The following is a 19015-nucleotide window of genomic DNA, read 5'->3' on the forward strand; positions in this document are numbered from 1 at the left end:
TTCAGGGCAGAACAGTGATAAGTTGATTACATTTTCTATAAATATTATCAACAATCATTTTGAAAATCACCTGAAACGACAAGAACTCATTTGTGAAAACAGGATCAAGCACTTACCTGTGAGATGACATCATGACTAGGAAGGCTTGCTATGTGGAGCATAAAATAATAGCATTCACATTCACATGACTGTTTTATAAGGGCCATTTTAACTCTCAGGTCTATGATCCTCAAATTGGTTCCACTTTATATCAAGTGTGTATCAAACTGATAATTAGAATGGCAATGCAATACACTTACGAAGCTGAATGCAATTACATGGTAACGCAATACACTTACACAGGTGAGTGCAAGTGTTATGTAACAACACAATTTTATTACAATGTAATAACACCATTATTACACAGGTATAAGATCAACTTCATGCAAAGTGTTGGACTTTGGGGCAGTGTGTTGTGCAGAACAAAACAGAGACACTACTGCAATCATCTAGGCCTACATACTAATCTATATGGCTACAGCCTAGATAGCTCTGATTGCATGACACCTGCAACTGGAAAACCTGCACAGTTGCTTACGCAATAAGGGCTGCAGGGTAGAGGATCTTGACGTACTGAACACAGCTGTCAATGTATTGAGGAGCTCCAAGTGAGTTTCCTGATCTGCTGTGAGATACACACTGAATCCTGAATAGCCTACCTTCTCTGGGTAGCAGAGAAGGTAGGCATAACTGAGAGGGAGACCATATCTAGCCCTGATAACGGGTTAGGAATACATGTTCTTGATATGTATTCCGAGCTAATATGTTGCACAATAGACTACTTTAAAAATCACAGTTTTGAAGAAAAAGATGTTGCAACCGGCTCATTTGAATCTGCTTTTGCATTCATTCGCCTTCACTGCAGGCTGTAGGCAGCCCCGGGTCCCATTCAACGAAACCATACCGCAGTGCTCGCCGATCATTTCCTTTAAAAGCGCTCCTTGCACCGGAGACCTTTTGGTTGGATGTATCTTAGGCTATGTACATAGTAGATGCTCTTATTCAACAGTGAAAGTAATTTCACATTATATTACATCATCGGGAGAGACGTAAGAGCTCCGCGAGTAGCCTAAACGAATAACTGAGGCGATTGACGTGAGTTGAAACAAATCGCATGTGATTTTCAGCCAGTCATTTTGGCACCAGAGCGCACAGTAAGGAAACATGTGAAACAGTATTCCATGCCATGCTGGAAATTACTGTCGACGAAAAGGATGCCGTGTCTTGTTTCGGCATGAGAAATATGGAAAAATACACGTTTTTCGTGTAAGTGTGGGATGTTTAACGTTTTTTTGCACATTGCCTCAGTGTATTGGATATCGTGGGCGACGGTGCCAGGATACGTTGAGATTTTGCAGAGATTCTTTTGAATCTGTAGCCATCACTAAATAAATAAACACATTTCAGGGCAGATTGATGTGAGGAGCCGACTAGATCCAATATTACATCACACCTGTTACCAGAAAATCAGGTAAGCCAGACATTCTAGTCAACCACTCATTTGTATATTGTATAATAGCCTACAATGCAATTTACATGTAAGATAATGATGGTTATTAACAGTAGTGGGCTATCGTGTAGCCTATGATACCTCGAAAAACGTTCACTTTTATTTATACGCCATTTGTAGCCTATCGCTACGATATAGGTTAATTTCAGTATAATACTCTCATGATCCATCATCTAATATCTAATAAGTAGACTAACAATATATCATCATTGGCTCTCACATTGCGTAATGCACAATGGGGAACAGTTCATTCAGATTATGGTAAAGGACCTATTAAGTGTAAAATATGCAATTAATTCAGGTTTCAGCATGCAGTAGCCCTTCATATTGCCTCTGACGCTCCGACGTGTCCAAATGTATAGGCACCCGCAGTTCCCCCAGCTAAGTGCGGTGTCAGTCCTCTTTCTGTCCACAATGATGTAAAACAAGGTTGAAGTACAGAGGCTATACACTGCCCATATCGACATTGTCAGTTTTAAATAGACTGGTAGATGAGGGAATGCTGCTGTTACAGTGAAAGTATTGTTGGTATTAATACCATTCCAATGTTCTACATGGTTATAGCCTGCTGCTTGTTAGTCTTCTGCACCTAATAATGTGGAATGCATGCAATCAAACCAGCCGGGCATAATATGACCAGTCCCATGGCAACCCAACTATAGTCTGCATTCTGGTTTTAATACTTTTTAGGATGGTATCTAGATTTACTTGAATAGCCCTTTGGAATATATATGATCTATAATAGAATAGATATATACCATTTCCACTCTTCTTACAGTAGTAACGTTTGATAAAGACAGAGCAAGTCAACTTAATAACTAGGGCAAGTCAACTTAATAACTAGGGCTAGTCAACTTAATAACTAGGGCTAGTCAACTTAATAACTAGGGCAAGTCAACTTAATAACTAGGGCTAGTCAACTTAATAACTAGGGCAAGTCAACTTAATAACTAGGGCTAGTCAACTTAATAACTAGGGCAAGTCAACTTAATAACTAGGGCAAGTCAACTTAATAACTAGGGCAAGTCAACTTAATAACTAGGGCTAGTCAACTTAATAACTAGGGCAAGTCAACTTAATAACTAGGGCAAGTCAACTTAATAACTAGGGCAAGTCAACTTAATAACTAGGGCTAGTCAACTTAATAACTAGGGCTAGTCAACTTAATAACTAGGGCTAGTCAACTTAATAACTAGGGCAAGTCAACTTAATAACTTGAGTGGTCAGATACAGTGGGTATCAGAAGTATTCTTACCCCTCAAATTGCTTTCACATTTTGTTGCGCTACAAAGTGGGATTGAAATATATTTCATTGTGATTTTTTTGGGGGGGTCATTTATCTACACCAAAAAACTCCATAATGTCAAAGTGAAAAGAATATTTTACAAATATTTACAAATGAATAAAAATGAAATAACTATAATATAGTTGTTGCAAGCCTAAATTAGTTCAGGAGTCAAATTTGGCTTAACAAATCACATAATAAGTTACATGGACTCAATCTGTGTGAAATAATAGGGGTTGACATGATTTTTTTAAATGACTAACCCTTCCTCTGTCCCCCATACATAATACAACATTTGTAAGTCAAGTGTTACATTTCAAGCACAGATTCAACTACAAAGACCTGGGAGCTTTTCAAAAGCCTTATAAAGAAGGGCAGTGATTGGTAGATAGGTAACAATAACAAATCAGACACTGAATATCTCTTTAAGCATGGTCAAGTTAATAATTATACTGTGGATTATGTATTAAACCACCCAGACACATCAAATATACAGTTGTCCTTCTGAACTGAGCTGCAGGACAGGAAGGAAACTGCCCAGGGATGTCACCATTAATTTGAAAACAGCTACAGAGTTCATTGGCTGTGATGGGAGACAACTGAGGATGGATCAACATTGTAGTGACTCCACAATAATGACCTAAATGACAGAGTGAAAAGAAGAAAACAAATATACAGAATACAAATATTCCAAAACATGCATCCTGTATGCAACAAGGCACTAAAGTACTACTGCAAAAAAACACAGGAAAGGAATAACATTTTTGGCCTAAATGCAAAGCCTTATGTTTGTGGAAAATCCAACAGAACACATCTCTGAGTAACTACCTCCTTAATTTCAAGAATAGTGGTGCCTGCATCATGGTATTTGTATGCTTGACATCGGCAAAAACGGTGGAGTTTTTCCAGATAAAAATAAACAGAATGGCTCTAATCACAGGCAAAATCCTAGAGGAAAAACTGCTTCAGTCTTTACAGCAGACACAGGGAGAGGATTTGAACTTTCAGCAGGACAATAACCTACAACACAAGTCAAATCAACACTGAAGTTGCTTACCTAGAAGACAATGAATGTTCTTGAGTGGCCAAGTTACAGTTTTGACTTAAATCTGCTTGACAATCTATGGCAAGACTTGAAAATTGCTGTCTAGCCATGATTCCCAACACCTTGACAGATCTTGAAGAATTTTGAAAAGAATAATGGGCAAATATTGCACACTCCAGGTGTGAAAAGCAGGGGGGGTGAATACTTGTCTAATATAGGCATATTAGTGTTTTATCTTTCATTAATCTTAAAAAATTGAAATGTTAGAGTATATTGTGTAGATCATTGACAAAAAAAAAGACAATTTAATCAAATTTAACCCCACTTTGTAACATAATTAAATGTGAAGAAATCCAAGGGGGATGAATACTTATTATACCTACTGTATCTTGTTACTATCCATTGCCTTTGAAGTGGATGTTAAGACCTTAGATTTGATCATCCCTCTCTCTTAAGTAGTATTCAAGGTAAGCTGCTTGCTGAGCTCAATGAGCCTAACAGCTACACCTGTTAGGTCTGTATCAAGGCTTTATCATCAATATTCTGTAATTGTTTCACATTCTTGTGAAAGGAGTATTGAGCAGTGTAGGTCAATGGTCAAAGGTAGCAATCTAGTTGATGTATTGAGGCAGATCCCAGTTTCTTTTAAATGAAAAGGTGGTGACATATCATTGACATGTTTATGTTCTGACTATACCCCCTCTACCCCATACAGCTAAAACCATAAATCAAAGATCTGTAGGTCAAGTTAAGAATGTCTTTGTCAAGAAAACCAGGCTTGAGGGAAATTGGCCAATAAGATCCTGTGACAAGGTGTCAACCAGCCTACATTTTATGACTAGCTCTCTCCAACCTACAGTGCCACATTGTATACCATGAAGTTGGAAGGAGTATGATAGATTAACACATGCACATAAAATAAAGCAGGGTTCCCTAACTGGTGGTACGCGGGTGATTTTATTTGGCCCCCCATTGTTGGGCATAAAAGACTGTAAAACACCAGCAATATAGCTCCAAGTGATTTTAATTTTGGAAATCTGTTCCAAAGTTTTCCCACATTTAATAGAGAGATATACAGTATGTGATCGTTTATATGTTTTTGTCAAATATTGTATATGTTTGTGATTCTTGCAGTCAATTTGCAGTCTATAATTGATTTGTAATTATGTTCTGGCCCCCTGGCCATCCCTTCAACGAAAAATCAGCTGAATCTACTATAGAACCCTGACCTGTTCACCGGACGTGCTATCTGTCCCAGACCTGCTTTTTTCAACTCTCTAGAGACAGCAGGAGCAGTAGAGATACTCTCAATGATCGGCTATGAAAAGCCAACTGACATTTACTCCTGAGGTGTTGACCTGTTGCACCCTCGACAACCACTGTGATTATTATTATTTGACCATGCTGGTCATTTATGAACATTTGAACATCTTGGCCATGTTCTGTTATAATCTCCACCCGGCACAGCCAGAAGATGACTGGCCACCCCTCATAGCCTGGTTCCTCTCTAGGTTTCTTCCTAGGTTTTGGCCTTTCTATGGAGTTTTTCCTAGCCACCGTGCTTCTACACCTGCATTGCTTGCTGTTTGGGGTTTTAGGCTGGGTTTCTGTACAGCACTTTGAGATATCAGCTGATCTAAGAAGGGCTATATAAATACATTTGATTTGATTTGATTTTGATTATAGTTGATGATCCCTGACATAAAGCATTGTTAAGCACACCCAATCAAATCTTGGTATGGTTTCTTATGTCCATTTCTGCAAACACCTATACTGACACTATTACCAAAGACAGTACAGTTTGAAGATAGGCAGAAACTGCTTCTCCAGTAGAAATCCTTGAAAATGCTTGTAGGCGATGTCATGGTGACATTGGCTAGCTAAGCTAATGTGCAAAAACACATAATCGCGCCAAACTGCGCATCTGCCATCAAATCAAAAGCACTCCTTTGATATAAAGTAGTTTTTGATGAAAGTTTAAGTTTGTCACTTTCGACGTTGGAGTAATAACATGTTCAGTTACTTAAGACATTGTCTCGCACCGAACTGTGCATCTGCCGTCAAATCAAAAGCACTCCTTTGATATAAAGTAGTTTTTGACAGAAATGTAAGTTTGACGCTTTCGCGGTTGGAGTAATAACATGTTCAGTTACTTAAGACATTGGCTTGAATCTATTGTAGGTTGTCCCTTTAGAAATCGAGAAAATGAACAACTAAGGAGGAATTTTTCACTTCTCTCATTGACTTCTCAAACCCCAAACCCTGTCCTGGTATGCTAAGTCTGCTTCACAAGTGTTCACGGAAGTCTTGCGATGTTGCGCCTCTGGGTTTAGAAACTCTGTGCTATTACCATTATTAGGCTTACTACAGCTATTATTTGATTAGCCTACTACTGGCACTACTACCACCATTATCATTTCTTTAACATTTGATTCACACATTGATTTACGATATCAACTTGGCCTTTTGGGTGCATCAATGTTACCTTTGAAAGTTATACAAAAAAACCTTTAAAACTGCTAAATGTTCTCTCAGCCTCATGGCAAAATGTGAACAATAGCATGTGATGAGCAATAAAGCAGCACATTTTTGTCTCTGACCCATGGCAAAAAGTGTAGAATTGCAGGAAATTAGCTTTTAAACTGCAACATTTTATCTTAGCGGCATGACAAAATGTGGAGAATAGCGTTAGAAAACTGCTAAATGTTTAACAAATGTGTTGAAATGCAGAAGGTTAGCTATTTTCACAAAAGGAAATCTGCAAAAAAATAAAAAATCGATGTAAAAAAAGATTGTTGCCCTAGGTTCCCAAATGCGGTAGTCGGTCCCTGAATGAAAGCCAATTCCACTGTGAAAAGACAAATTAGAAGCACTGATCCTGATGTTGCCCTTTAGCTATGGCTGCTGCCTCTGAAGGAAAGATGTAGAGGGTAAAGAGAGGCTATATGTCAAGGAGAGGCAGTAAGTCTCTCTGGATGAGAGCGTCTGCTAAATAACTAAAATTTTAATGTAAAATGTAAGGTGACGTTGTGGCCTTGGTCATCTTCATCCCAATTTACTGCAGTTCCAGAGCTGAGCAGGGGAAAGAGGAAGACTATCACACCTCATATTTCTCTGGGGGGCTGATTCAGTCGACCATCCAGCCGTATGAATTGTCCCAGATGTTGACTGGATTTTACTGAGAACGTATGCTACAGTTGAAGTCGGAAGTTTACATACACCTTAGCCAAATACATTTAAACTCAGTTTTTCACAATTCCTGACATTTAATCCTAGTAAAAAGTCCCTGTCTTAGGTCAGTTAGGATCACCAATTTATTTTAAGAATGTGAAATGTCAGAATAATAGTAGAGAGAATGATTTATTTCAGCTTCTATTTCTTTCATCACATTCCCAGTGGGTCAGAAGTTTACATACACTCAATTAGTATTTGGTAGCATTGCCTTTAAATTGTTGAACTTGGATCAAATGTTTCGGGTAGCCTTCCACAAGCTTCCCACAATACGTTTGGTGAATTTTGGCCCATTCCTCCTGACAGAGCTGGTGTAACTGAGTCAGGTTTGTAGGACTCCTTGCTCACACACGCTTTTTCAGTTCTGCCCACAAATTCTCTCTAGGATGGAGGTCGGGGCTTTGTGATGACCACTCCAATACCTTGACTTTGTTGTCCTTAAGCCATTTTGCTACAACTTTGGAAGTATGCTTGAGGTCATTGTCCATTTGGAAGACCCACTTGCGACCAAGCTTTAACTTCCTGACTGATGTCTTGAGATGTTGCTTCAATATATCCAAATAATTTTCCTACCTCATGATGCCATCTATTTTGTGAAGTGCACCAGTGCCTCCTGCAGCAAAACACCCCCACAACATGATGCTGTCACCCCCGTGCTTCACGGTTGGGATGGTGTTCTTCGGCTTGCAAGCCTCCCCCTTTTTCCTCCAAACATAACGATGTTCATTATGGCCAAACAGACCAGAGGACATTTCTCCAAAAAGTACAATCTTTGTCCCCATGTGCAGTTGGAAATCATAGTCTGGCTTTTTATGGCGGTTTTGGAGCAGTGGCTTCTTCCTTGCTGAGCGGCCTTTCAGGTTATGTTGATATAGGACTTGTTTTACTGTGGATTTAGATACTTCTGTACCTGTTTCCTCCAGCATCTTCACAAGGTCCTTTGCTGTTGTTCTGGGATTGATTTGCACTTTTTGCATCAAAGCACGTTCATCTCTAGGAGACAGAACGCGTCTCCTTCCTGAGCGGTATGACGGATGTGTGGTCCCATGGTGTTTATACTTGCGTACTATTGTTTGTACGGATGAACGTGGTACCTTCAGGCATTTGGAAATTGCTCCCAAGGATGAACCAGACTTGTGGAGGTCTACAATTTATTTTCTGAGGTCTTGGCTGATTTCTTTTGATTTTCCCATGATGTCAAGCACAGTTTGAAGGTAGGCCTTGAAATACATCCACAGGTACACCTCCAATTGACCCAGATTATGTTAATTAGCCTATCAGAAGCTTCTAAAGCCATGACATACTTTTCTGGAATTTTCCAAGCAGTTTACAGGCACAGTCAACTTAGTGTATATAAACTTCTGACCCACTGGAATAGTGATGCAGTGAATTATAAGTGAAATAATCTGTCTGTAAACAATTGTTGGAAAAATTACTTGTGTCATGCACAAAGTAGATGTCCTAACCGACTTGCCAAAACTATAGTTTGATAAACAACAAATTTGTGGAGTGGTTGAAAAACGAGTTGTAATGACTCCAACCTAAGTGTATGTAAACTTCTGACTTCAACTGTATAAGGGTTTGTGTGATGAATAAACAATAGCACAAACAGATTTTACTGTAGATGCTTCAGTCAGTCTGTCAGTCAGTGTACCTCAGAGTGTTATCTCTCTCTGTTTGCTACAGAGTCGCTGTTGTACAAAAATAAAATTGTTAGTCCTCTAGCCCAGGCAGCGCAGAGCGATGAGTAAATTAGTCAATCCTCACTAACTCTCATAGCTCAAAGCACACAACACTAATAGTGTTATGTTTGTTTCTTAATTACTTTTGTACTGTATTGAAACTCAAAAATAGAAATAGATTTCAGCTGATGTTAGCCCAGTGCTGTTATTAATTGTGTAATATCAATGTGGGAATGAGTTAAAATGCACATTGTTTAGTTAGAGCACGTACAGCACATTGGCCCAAGTTATGATGTTATTTGCTTATTACAGATAGTAGGGTGTGACTTTATCATTTTCTTTAAAGGGCAAGTATGTCAGTTATATATTAGACGCCAGGTAAATGCCATACAGAGTCTTGATGCATTGTTTGTTGATTGTTCATTGCTTCATTTGTGATATATGTTTTCAAATCATTCATGAAATTGCAAAATGTCTAGTACTATTTGGGAACAACTCCACATAATTACACAATTCATCTGGGAGGTATAAATGCACAGAATTAGAGTTCTGTCAGATTTAGCTCAAACTAAAATGAGAAGTTTCTTATTTTCCCCGATGACGTACATTAAATGTAGGCTATTATAAGACCATTATTTCTGGTAATGTGCTATACATCCTTCAGACAGTATACCCCCAGTTGACACATTTGTCACTTGTCAAACAAATTGCTTTTCATGCACAACCATGTCCCTTAGCATTTCAAGTCTTTTGCTGATTTAATTTCCCCCCATAGATACAGTGTTATATTTCAGAAAAGAATCTGACAGTGCAAAGCTGTTTCTATCAGGCCGATGCTCACTGCAATGCACTTAGGTTATTCATCTTTCATGTTGGTGTATCCTCACAGCATGATACCACCCCCCCCCCTCTCATGTAGGACTGGCTTGTTACACTGCTAATGGCTGCTACTTGAATTTCATGTTGTACTTCATGTTATTCTCATTTTTAAAAATGAATTAGGGGGAATGAACTATCTATTATAAGAGGCACTGTAATGTGCATGAATACCTATGAGTTAAATTAACGCGTTAATGTTAATTGAGACAACCATGTCCGATTATTTGCTTCACTTCACTCAAGCCATTGGCTTATATGTTAGTATATTATCCTGTGTTGTTAATGGGACAATTTATTCATTTTAATTAAGAAACTCACTGGAGAAAAGTATATGAAACCCACCAGATGGTAAACGCTTGAACTCTGAATAAAATGTACCCCTCTTTAAAGCCACAATCTGGAGTTTGTGTTTTAGCCCCGCCACTTGGTTTGGTATAAATCTGAGAGATGGGGCTGGGGAAACGTAACCAACACTCTCAAATTCATAAACAGAGCCATGGACACAAGCACCGACAGTCCATGAGTTCAACATTATAGTTTTAAACACATTTTGAACCTATAAATAAACCGTATATTCACACAACACCATTTGGTCATAATGAACCATTCCTGGATATTCAGTGCTATAATGGGCCAGCACCAGTTTGTGAAATGCTCCGGTTGGATTTAAGTTGGCACCCACTTGATAGTTGTAGGCTATGCCATGCCAAGAACCATTCATCACAATCAGGAAGGTCAGGAAGCGGGTCCATAAATGTGTCTGTCACTAATTTACCTCTGCTCCCTCACTCTCACTGCTGAATGGATCTGGTATAGAGTGAGCGTAATAGCACTGACCATACTGGTATAGAGAGATTGAGCACACATACTGTTGTGGCTCAGGTATTAGTTGACTTGAAAATCTCAAGAAGTAATAGCAATCTCTTCCTCTCCCTATATACTTGGCAGAATGAAGAAAGTTACAGGGGTAATGCGGGGAGCAGTTTGACAGTCCCTTTTTCAAATGATGCAAAATAGTAGACAAGGACTCAGGACCTAGCAGAATATACAAAAGCCACACACACACACACACACGCACACACGCACGCACGCACGCACGCACGCACGCACACACACACACACACACACACACACACACACAATCACAGCCATGCATAGGCCTACTGTAAGGAGCATTTGAAAACAGTACACTAATTAGGGTGCTCTTGAATCTGACAGCTCCTCTGTAAATACTGAGAAAATAATTGGTTGCTTTCTGAGGTTAGCCTTTGGAGAGCGACGATCAAGCACTGTTGACTTGTTTTTCTTATTCTTTCTGTCATGCAAAAACGTATCAGGAGAAATCGAGCACAGCCAGGATAAGAACATAAACACTATTTATTATAATGAAACCTCATGGTAAGGGCTATGGAATGCAATGAGATAGACTTCAACTATTTAATTGGAGAGAGTCAGCTCACTGTTTCATAGGACTGCTCATGGTTGTTTTGTCACCAATTCATTTAAGTTGATTTTTCCACATGAACCAAATTTGTGCATTTGGTTATTAGCCCATTTTTCTGATGACTGTGAGGTATGGCCATATGGTTGAGACATTGAAAATACTGTAGTTACTTTGGTTTGGATACGGCCTCTGGTCGGTTTGGCTCCAGATCAAGGACCGAGGTAGAGAAGAACTCATAGAGAATATCTACTAGTTTTCATCTCATATTATCTCTATGGAAGAATCCGCCAAGAGAGAAGAAGGAAGGGAGATGGGCGTTGCTGGAGGTGGGATGCAGAAATCAGCCAGCACACCATTGTGATGTATGTCACTGTTTATATACTGTGTAGGCAGAAGGGTAGGCAGAGTTGTAAATTGATCCTGTCATCTGATTGATTACATTTTTCCTCCTGAACATATGTGTTAATTTCAACTAATCAACAATCATGGGAATTTCGCCTGGGTCATTAGTGCATTGAATCCAAGGCAGAGCTGTCTTTGCTAAAAGCTTTAAGCTCACATACCAGACTTTACAGATAGGCGTAAATGTACAGTATGTTGGGGTATACTCCATATCCAGAGGCACACTCGTCTGGTTACATAAGACTACAAAGGGCTCGGTCCGTATCCATATCACGTCAGATCTGTGGTATGGTGAGATTGTCATTTCAAGGTCATTTCCGATTGAGCCGACATATGCAGCATTTACCGTGAATGCAGTCTCCGCGAGCATGGGTAACATTGCCTTTACATTTCTGTCACGCTATACCACGGATCTTCTGCGATACGTATTGAATCGAGCCCTAAAGCTTAAGCCTCCAGCTACTATAGTCACCTCCCTTAGATTCAGGTCACGGTACCAATGTATCAGGTAGAATAAATGGCTGGTCTCTTCCTCGAGGGCCGACACCTGCTGTCTTCAGGTCCTAGGCAAGGCGATGTCTCTATCAGCCAACACCTTCCAAGCAAATTAAGCAAAACTACTCCTCTCTACTCGATGCTAACTTTCTACTGCTATTGTGTCAGAGCCAGGAGTGCTATTTGAGAAACACTGTGCAGTGATTCGGGGAAAATATCTGATGACGTGCCTGTGAGTTGCGCTGACTCAACTTAAATTGTACAAAAGGTTCAGCTCAGTCTATCTGACTGGGATTCTGGCAGTGAAGTGAACTGCTTGCGTTTGTCAGTATGTTCTCGAGGGCCCCTGCTGGAAGCAGGCCTGCATTCGTCTTCAAACAGCCAGGCTGCATACAGTATATGAAACATTTCCTTTTTTAGATGCACATTTTAAGACAGATGTAGACATTCATTTTTAAAGAAGGTCTAAAATGGCGTCAGAATACATCACTCAATGAGTTGGCAGGCTCCAGATGGAATGCCACGATATTGAGAGACATTGCAAAGGCTGTGTTTTAAATAAAGGTTTTAAAAAATGTATTTTAGCATACTCTTGGATGCAGAGGGAAAAGATTTCCATAACATGATGAGGTATAGTTTCAAATGTGAATGAAAAGTGAGTTGAAAAGGTGTCTTAAAACAATGATCACAGAGGCAGCTTGCCAATACAGCTTCACAGAAATGTGATATCATGTCAACAAATGCGCACTAACGAGAATAAATTCTCCTGAGGTTTCAATTGCAACACAACAAAACACCTTGGCAGAAACATTTGTGCTTGGCATACAAACAACAAGGACATTGAAGAATACGTGTTAATTGCCGTTAGGTATTTATATTTTTGGACCCACAGGTGCCTTCAACCTGCAGCAGTTGAGACTTTTCACCACTTTGTAACAAACTGCTCTCTGAAATTCACCCTCTGCGCTTGTCAAACAAATTGCCTCTGTGCCTTCCCATAAACTGGTTTGAAAACCTTCACACCCAGAGTTATTCTGTCAAGTCATCAGTCTTTTTGCACTGGGAAATATTTCTATGCGATGATTGGGAGCTCTGTAAATATGAAACATCATTGCATCTGGTTAAAGTGGTATGGGCTGTTACTGTTGTGCCATAATTTGTTGGCATTAGCCCTTTATAGCCTCACGGTCTAGTTCCCACTACCTCACAAACAAACTAATGTTATGTTTTGATCTCAACTCAGCTCATTCTGGATCTGAGTGGAACTGCTCCTGAGTCCACCATCGAACACCCTCCGTAACCACTGTTGGGACAGCACCTTGGCCACAACAACCAGGAACTGTGGCAGCACATACACCAGGTCAGCCACTGCCCAGAGCCAACACCAAGCCCACCGCAGGCCAGGCTTTGCCACCAGCTCCAGGGGAGGGCATGCGTCCCCCCACAGCCATGCCCAGGGAAGCTCCTCTGCCACGGGTAGGATCAGTGCTCACCTGCCTGCTTCATGGCTAGACCTCTACAGACGAAGAGCCGGGGGCCTTTCTACTGAGGTGAGCCTTGAATATATACTGCAACATATACCCCTCAAGCACAATGTTGTTATAGTGTAACTATTTCCTTCTCAAGGACAGCAGTTTTTTTCACTACAAAGTTGAGGTCAAGGGAAGCATATGTTCTATATCTATCCTCATCCCAAACCAGAGCCATTTATTTATTGCTCTGTTCCAAACAACCTTTATCACTACTACTGAACAGAACTGTACTACTCCTTCATCTGATACTTGTTTTCCAAAGCTTCAATGATTAGCCCTGCTGTAACACCGTAACAGATAGGGTAACACAGTCAGTCAGGTAACGGGAGCAATAGATTCCATATTGAAACATTTATCAGGATAGATACTTAGGTTCCCACCTTCAGTTTATGAATTATTCATAGACATTTAATGGTCTCTGGCTTCCCCCCTGATTAGTTCTGCACAGGATTCTGCTTGAAAGAAGTGAAATTGCAATGAAAATCTATTACTCTGGATTGATATTGCTGGTCCCACAAGGATGACATGACAGACCATGCTAGTGGGTTTTGTGTTTATATTAAGTGGTGCACAATCACAGTACTTGAGTAATCTGTGTTATTACTACAAGTGAGAATTAGTATTTATTTATTTTTTAACCTTTATTTAACTAAAGAAGAACCATGTCGCTGACTAACTGCTAGGTAATCTGTGTTATTACTACAAGTGAGGAGAACCATGTCACTAACTGCTAGGTAATCTGTGTTATTACTACAAGTGAGAAGAACCATGTCACTGACTAACTGCTAGGTAATCTGTGTTATTACTACAAGTGAGAAGAACCATGTCACTGACTAACTGCTAGGTAATCTGTGTTATTACTACAAGTGAGGAGAACCATGTCACTGACTAACTGCTAGGTAATCTGTGTTATTACTACAAGTGAGAAGAACCATGTCACTGACTAACTGCTAGGTAATCTGTGTTATTACTACAAGTGAGGAGAACCATGTCACTAACTGCTAGGTCATCTGTGTTATTACTACAAGTGAAAAGAACCATGTCACTGACTAACTGCTAGGTAATCTGTGTTATTACTACAAGTGAGAATTTGTATTTATTTATTTTTTAACCTTTATTTAACTAAAGAAGAACCATGTCGCTGACTAACTGCTAGGTAATCTGTGTTATTATTACAAGTGAGGAGAACCATGTCACTAACTGCTAGGTAATCTGTGTTATTACTACAAGTGAGAAGAACCATGTCGCTGACTAACTGCTAGGTAATCTGTGTTATTACTACAAGTGAGAAGAACCATGTCACTGACTAACTGCTAGGTAATCTGTGTTATTACTACAAGTGAGGAGAACCATGTCACTGACTAACTGCTAGGTAATCTGTGTTATTACTACAAGTGAGGAGAACCATGTCACTGACTAACTGCTAGGTAATCTGTGTTATTACTACACATGAGAAGAACCATGTCACTGACTAACTGCTAGGTAATCTGTGTTATTATTACAAGTGAGGAGAATCATGTCACTAACTGCTAGGTAATCTGTGTTATTACTACAAGTGAGGAGAACCATGTCACTAACTGCTAGGTAATCTGGGTTATTACTACAAGTGAGAAGAACCATGTCACTGACTAACTGCTAGGTAATCTGTGTTATTACTACAAGTGAGAAGAACCATGTCACTGACTAACTGCTAGGTAATCTGTGTTATTACTACAAGTGAGGAGAACCATGTCACTAACTGCTAGGTAATCTGGGTTATTACTACAAGTGAGGAGAACCATGTCACTGACTAACTGCTAGGTAATCTGTGTTATTACTACAAGTGAGAAGAACCATGTCACTGACTAACTGCTAGGTAATCTGTGTTATTACTACAAGTGAGGAGAACCATGTCACTAACTGCTAGGTAATCTGTGTTATTACTACAAGTGAGGAGAACCATGTCACTGACTAACTGCTAGGTAATCTGGGTTATTACTACAAGTGAGAAGAACCATGTCACTGACTAACTGCTAGGTAATCTGTGTTATTACTACAAGTGAGAAGAACCATGTCACTGACTAACTGCTAGGTAATCTGTGTTATTACTACAAGTGAGGAGAACCATGTCACTGACTAACTGCTAGGTAATCTGTGTTATTACTACAAGTGAGGAGAACCATGTCACTGACTAACTGCTAGGTAATCTGTGTTATTACTACAAGTGAGGAGAACCATGTCACTGACTAACTGCTAGGTAATCTGTGTTATTACTACAAGTGAGAGAACTATGTCATTTATTTACTGCTTGGTAATCTGTTATTACTAACTAATGAGAAGAACCATGTCACTGAGTAACTGCTAGGTAATCTGTGTTATTACTACAAGTGAGGAGAACCATGTCACTGACGAACTGCTAGGTAATCTGTGTTATTACTACAAGTGAGAAGAACCATGTCACTGACTAACTGCTAGGTAATCTGTGTTATTACTACAAGTGAGGAGAACCATGTCACTGACTAACTGCTAGGTAATCTGTGTTATTACTACAAGTGAGGAGAACCATGTCGCTGACTAACTGCTAGGTAATCTGTGTTATTACTACAAGTGAGAAGAACCATGTCGCTGACTAACTGCTAGGTAATCTGTGTTATTACTACAAGTGAGAAGAACCATGTCACTGACTAACTGCTAGGTAATCTGTGTTATTACTACAAGTGAGAAGAACCATGTCACTGACTAACTGCTAGGTAATCTGTGTTATTACTACAAGTGAGAAGAACCATGTCGCTGACTAACTGCTAGGTAATCTGTGTTATTACTACAAGTGAGAAGAACCATGTCGCTGACTAACTGCTAGGTAATCTGTGTTATTACTACAAGTGAGAAGAACCATGTCACTAACTAACTGCTAGGTATTTTCTTCAGGAAGCTAATTCAATTCAATTTCCTCTTCTGTCTTTTTCCAGGGCAGATTCCCTCACTGTACCATAGCACATGGATTTCAGGACTTCAAATGAAGAGGTAGGTACAATTTCAGTTGAATAGATTTCAATCCCTCAGCATTTTGCAAAGATAATTGGAGCAAATTGGTCTGCCATGGCAAATAGCATTTTGTATTTTTACTTGACAGCGTACTCAACTGCTGACACATGTTAACCTTTGCATCACAACAAGTGTCATTGAATTATCATATCTCTACAATGCATGATTGGCTTAGGTAGATAAAATGTGACTGTCCTTGTTGCATACCTGGTGCCAACCGCCTGTGGTGTAAATTGTGAATGTACACAGACGACAGTGTCTGACTGGAGTTGATGATGTAGCTAGATAAAGATGGAGAGGATTAGGATGAGAAGGTAATGATGAAACACAAGATGGGATCAGAGATAAGGGTAATTACATACATGCTCTACAGCAGGTCAAACTATGCTCAGCCCAGCAGAGAGAGAGAGAGAGAGAGAGAGGAGAGGCTGCTTCTGATCTACCCAGTGATAGATATATCAGCATCGTAGCACTGATTCAGCTCGGCTAACGAGAATGACTGCCTCCATCGGCTCCCTGCCTCCCTCCATCTCTCTCTCTCTCTGCTCTCTCTCTCTCTCTCTCTCTCCCTCATGAGACACACGCACGCGCACACACAAACTCACACGTGTGACATACACACACCATAATGGTGATATTGAACTAGCTGTGGATAAAGTGTGCAAGGCAACTCACTGTAAAAACACTTTCACATTGAGTTGCTGCTGTTGATGTTAATAATGCTCACCCAGGCTGATTTATGGTTTCTTTACACAGAGCTAGATACAGTACAAGTAAATGTCATTCTTTGAGTTGCCAAACCTACCATGTCACCTTCTTTTTTTAACTGGTATCCTTTAGTGACACTACTGCGTTTGTCATCAAGGATGCTTAGTGACATTGGTGTGCTTGGCTTTACATGTATAATATTAAAAAAATGGTTAACCTTTATTTAACTAGACATGTCAGTTAAGAACAAATTCTTATTTACAATGACGGCCTACAGCTACACAATGACGGCCTACACCTACACAATGACGGCCTACACTGGCCAAACCCGGATGACGCTGGGCTAATTGTGCACCGCCCTATGGGACTCCCAATCATGTGCGGTTGTGATACAGCCTGGAATCAAACCAGGGTGTCTGTAGTGACGCCTCAAGCACTGAGATGCAGTGCCTTAGACCGCTGCGCCGCTCGGGAACACCTAAATCATGTAATCATGTCAGGTGAAGGTGTTTTTATTATTTAGACTTAACCGTAGTTTCAAGGACAGGACAGGCATTCCAATTAGTTGGTGGGGAATTGACTATACAGAATGCAAATGTATGCAGATTAGCTTGTTTTAAATGGATCACGGGATACGATGATGATGTCTCTCATTCCTTTCTGAGAAATGCATATCTGGTGACTGAGCATAATTTATTCAAACCTTTTAATTCCACAAGACCTTAGATGGATAGACAAAATGAAGATTGATTATTTAATTGGAGATTTATTGAATTAGATGATTGTAAATCTTTTTTTTCTGTTGCCTGTGATTAAGAGGCGTATCTTTGCAGTTATCTGGTTTTTCGGAAAATTATAAATAAGGATTTTTATTTTCAGGGCCAAGACAACAATATATTTTAGTCTGATTAATGTTATAGCACAGTGCATAGAAAATACATGTAATTCAAACTAATTAGTGAAAATGATTTACTGAGAACTAACCTAATTAGCTTAACTATATTTCTACTGTCTCCTATTATCGAACATAATTGCAACATAATATTGAAGATGTATGCAATATAAACACTAGTGGAAAAAAGATTTGCCTGAAGTGATCATGAATAATGATAACTCTTTTCAAAACCTATTAGATACATTGTAATTGAAATGGTTTCTTGGTTACTAGCTTTCTGAGAGTGGAATTCACATAATGTATGGGGCATTGTTTTACAGGTCACCATTTTGAAATTAACAGCCTAAGAAGAAGAAAAATATGAAATGTGTGTATCATTATCATACATGTCACTCTGTCAAAAGTCTCTCCAATGTCTTTACAATTTGATGACATTTTCATTTTATTTAATTTCATGGCCAGTTAATTTGGACAAAGAGGAACGATACATGATTTCCCCACTTTGATTTACTTTACAGACAAAGACTGGGGTTTATCTGCTGCAAGATGGTAACGAGGAGCCTTTCAATATTCGACTGCACTTGGCTAAAGACATTCTGACCATTCAAGAGCAAGATGTCATCTGCGTGTCAGGAGAACCATTTTATTCCAGTGTAAGTAACTGCCTGTCAAATTAAATACCTTGGGAAAGGATGTTTCAATTACGAGAAAAATATATAATGTCGGGCAGACGATACATTTGGAACCATGAGAGTGAAGTGTGAGCATGACTGGAGAGAAAATACCTTTTAAAATGGGCCTTTCCTTTGTCAGCTTTTTATACTTGTATTATCTACGGTAAACT

The 19015-nt window shown here is 39.5% G+C and overlaps 1 protein-coding gene across 1 annotated transcript in view; it reads left to right on the plus strand.

Moving 5' to 3' along the window:
* The first annotated feature begins 709 nt into the window (after positions 1–709).
* The window catches only part of LOC106569124 (gamma-1-syntrophin), a 39750-nt gene continuing 21444 nt past the window's right edge, over positions 710–19015 (plus strand). The window contains exons 1-4 of the mRNA XM_045694193.1: positions 710–1510; positions 13256–13562; positions 16493–16547; positions 18690–18824. Of these exons, the coding sequence (XP_045550149.1) occupies positions 16521–16547; positions 18690–18824 (162 nt within the window). The 5' untranslated portion in view covers positions 710–1510; positions 13256–13562; positions 16493–16520. The remainder of the gene's footprint in view (positions 1511–13255; positions 13563–16492; positions 16548–18689; positions 18825–19015) is intronic.

This window comes from Salmo salar, chromosome ssa14, assembly GCF_905237065.1.
Source record: "Salmo salar chromosome ssa14, Ssal_v3.1, whole genome shotgun sequence".
NCBI classification, from domain to species: Eukaryota; Metazoa; Chordata; class Actinopteri; order Salmoniformes; family Salmonidae; genus Salmo; species Salmo salar.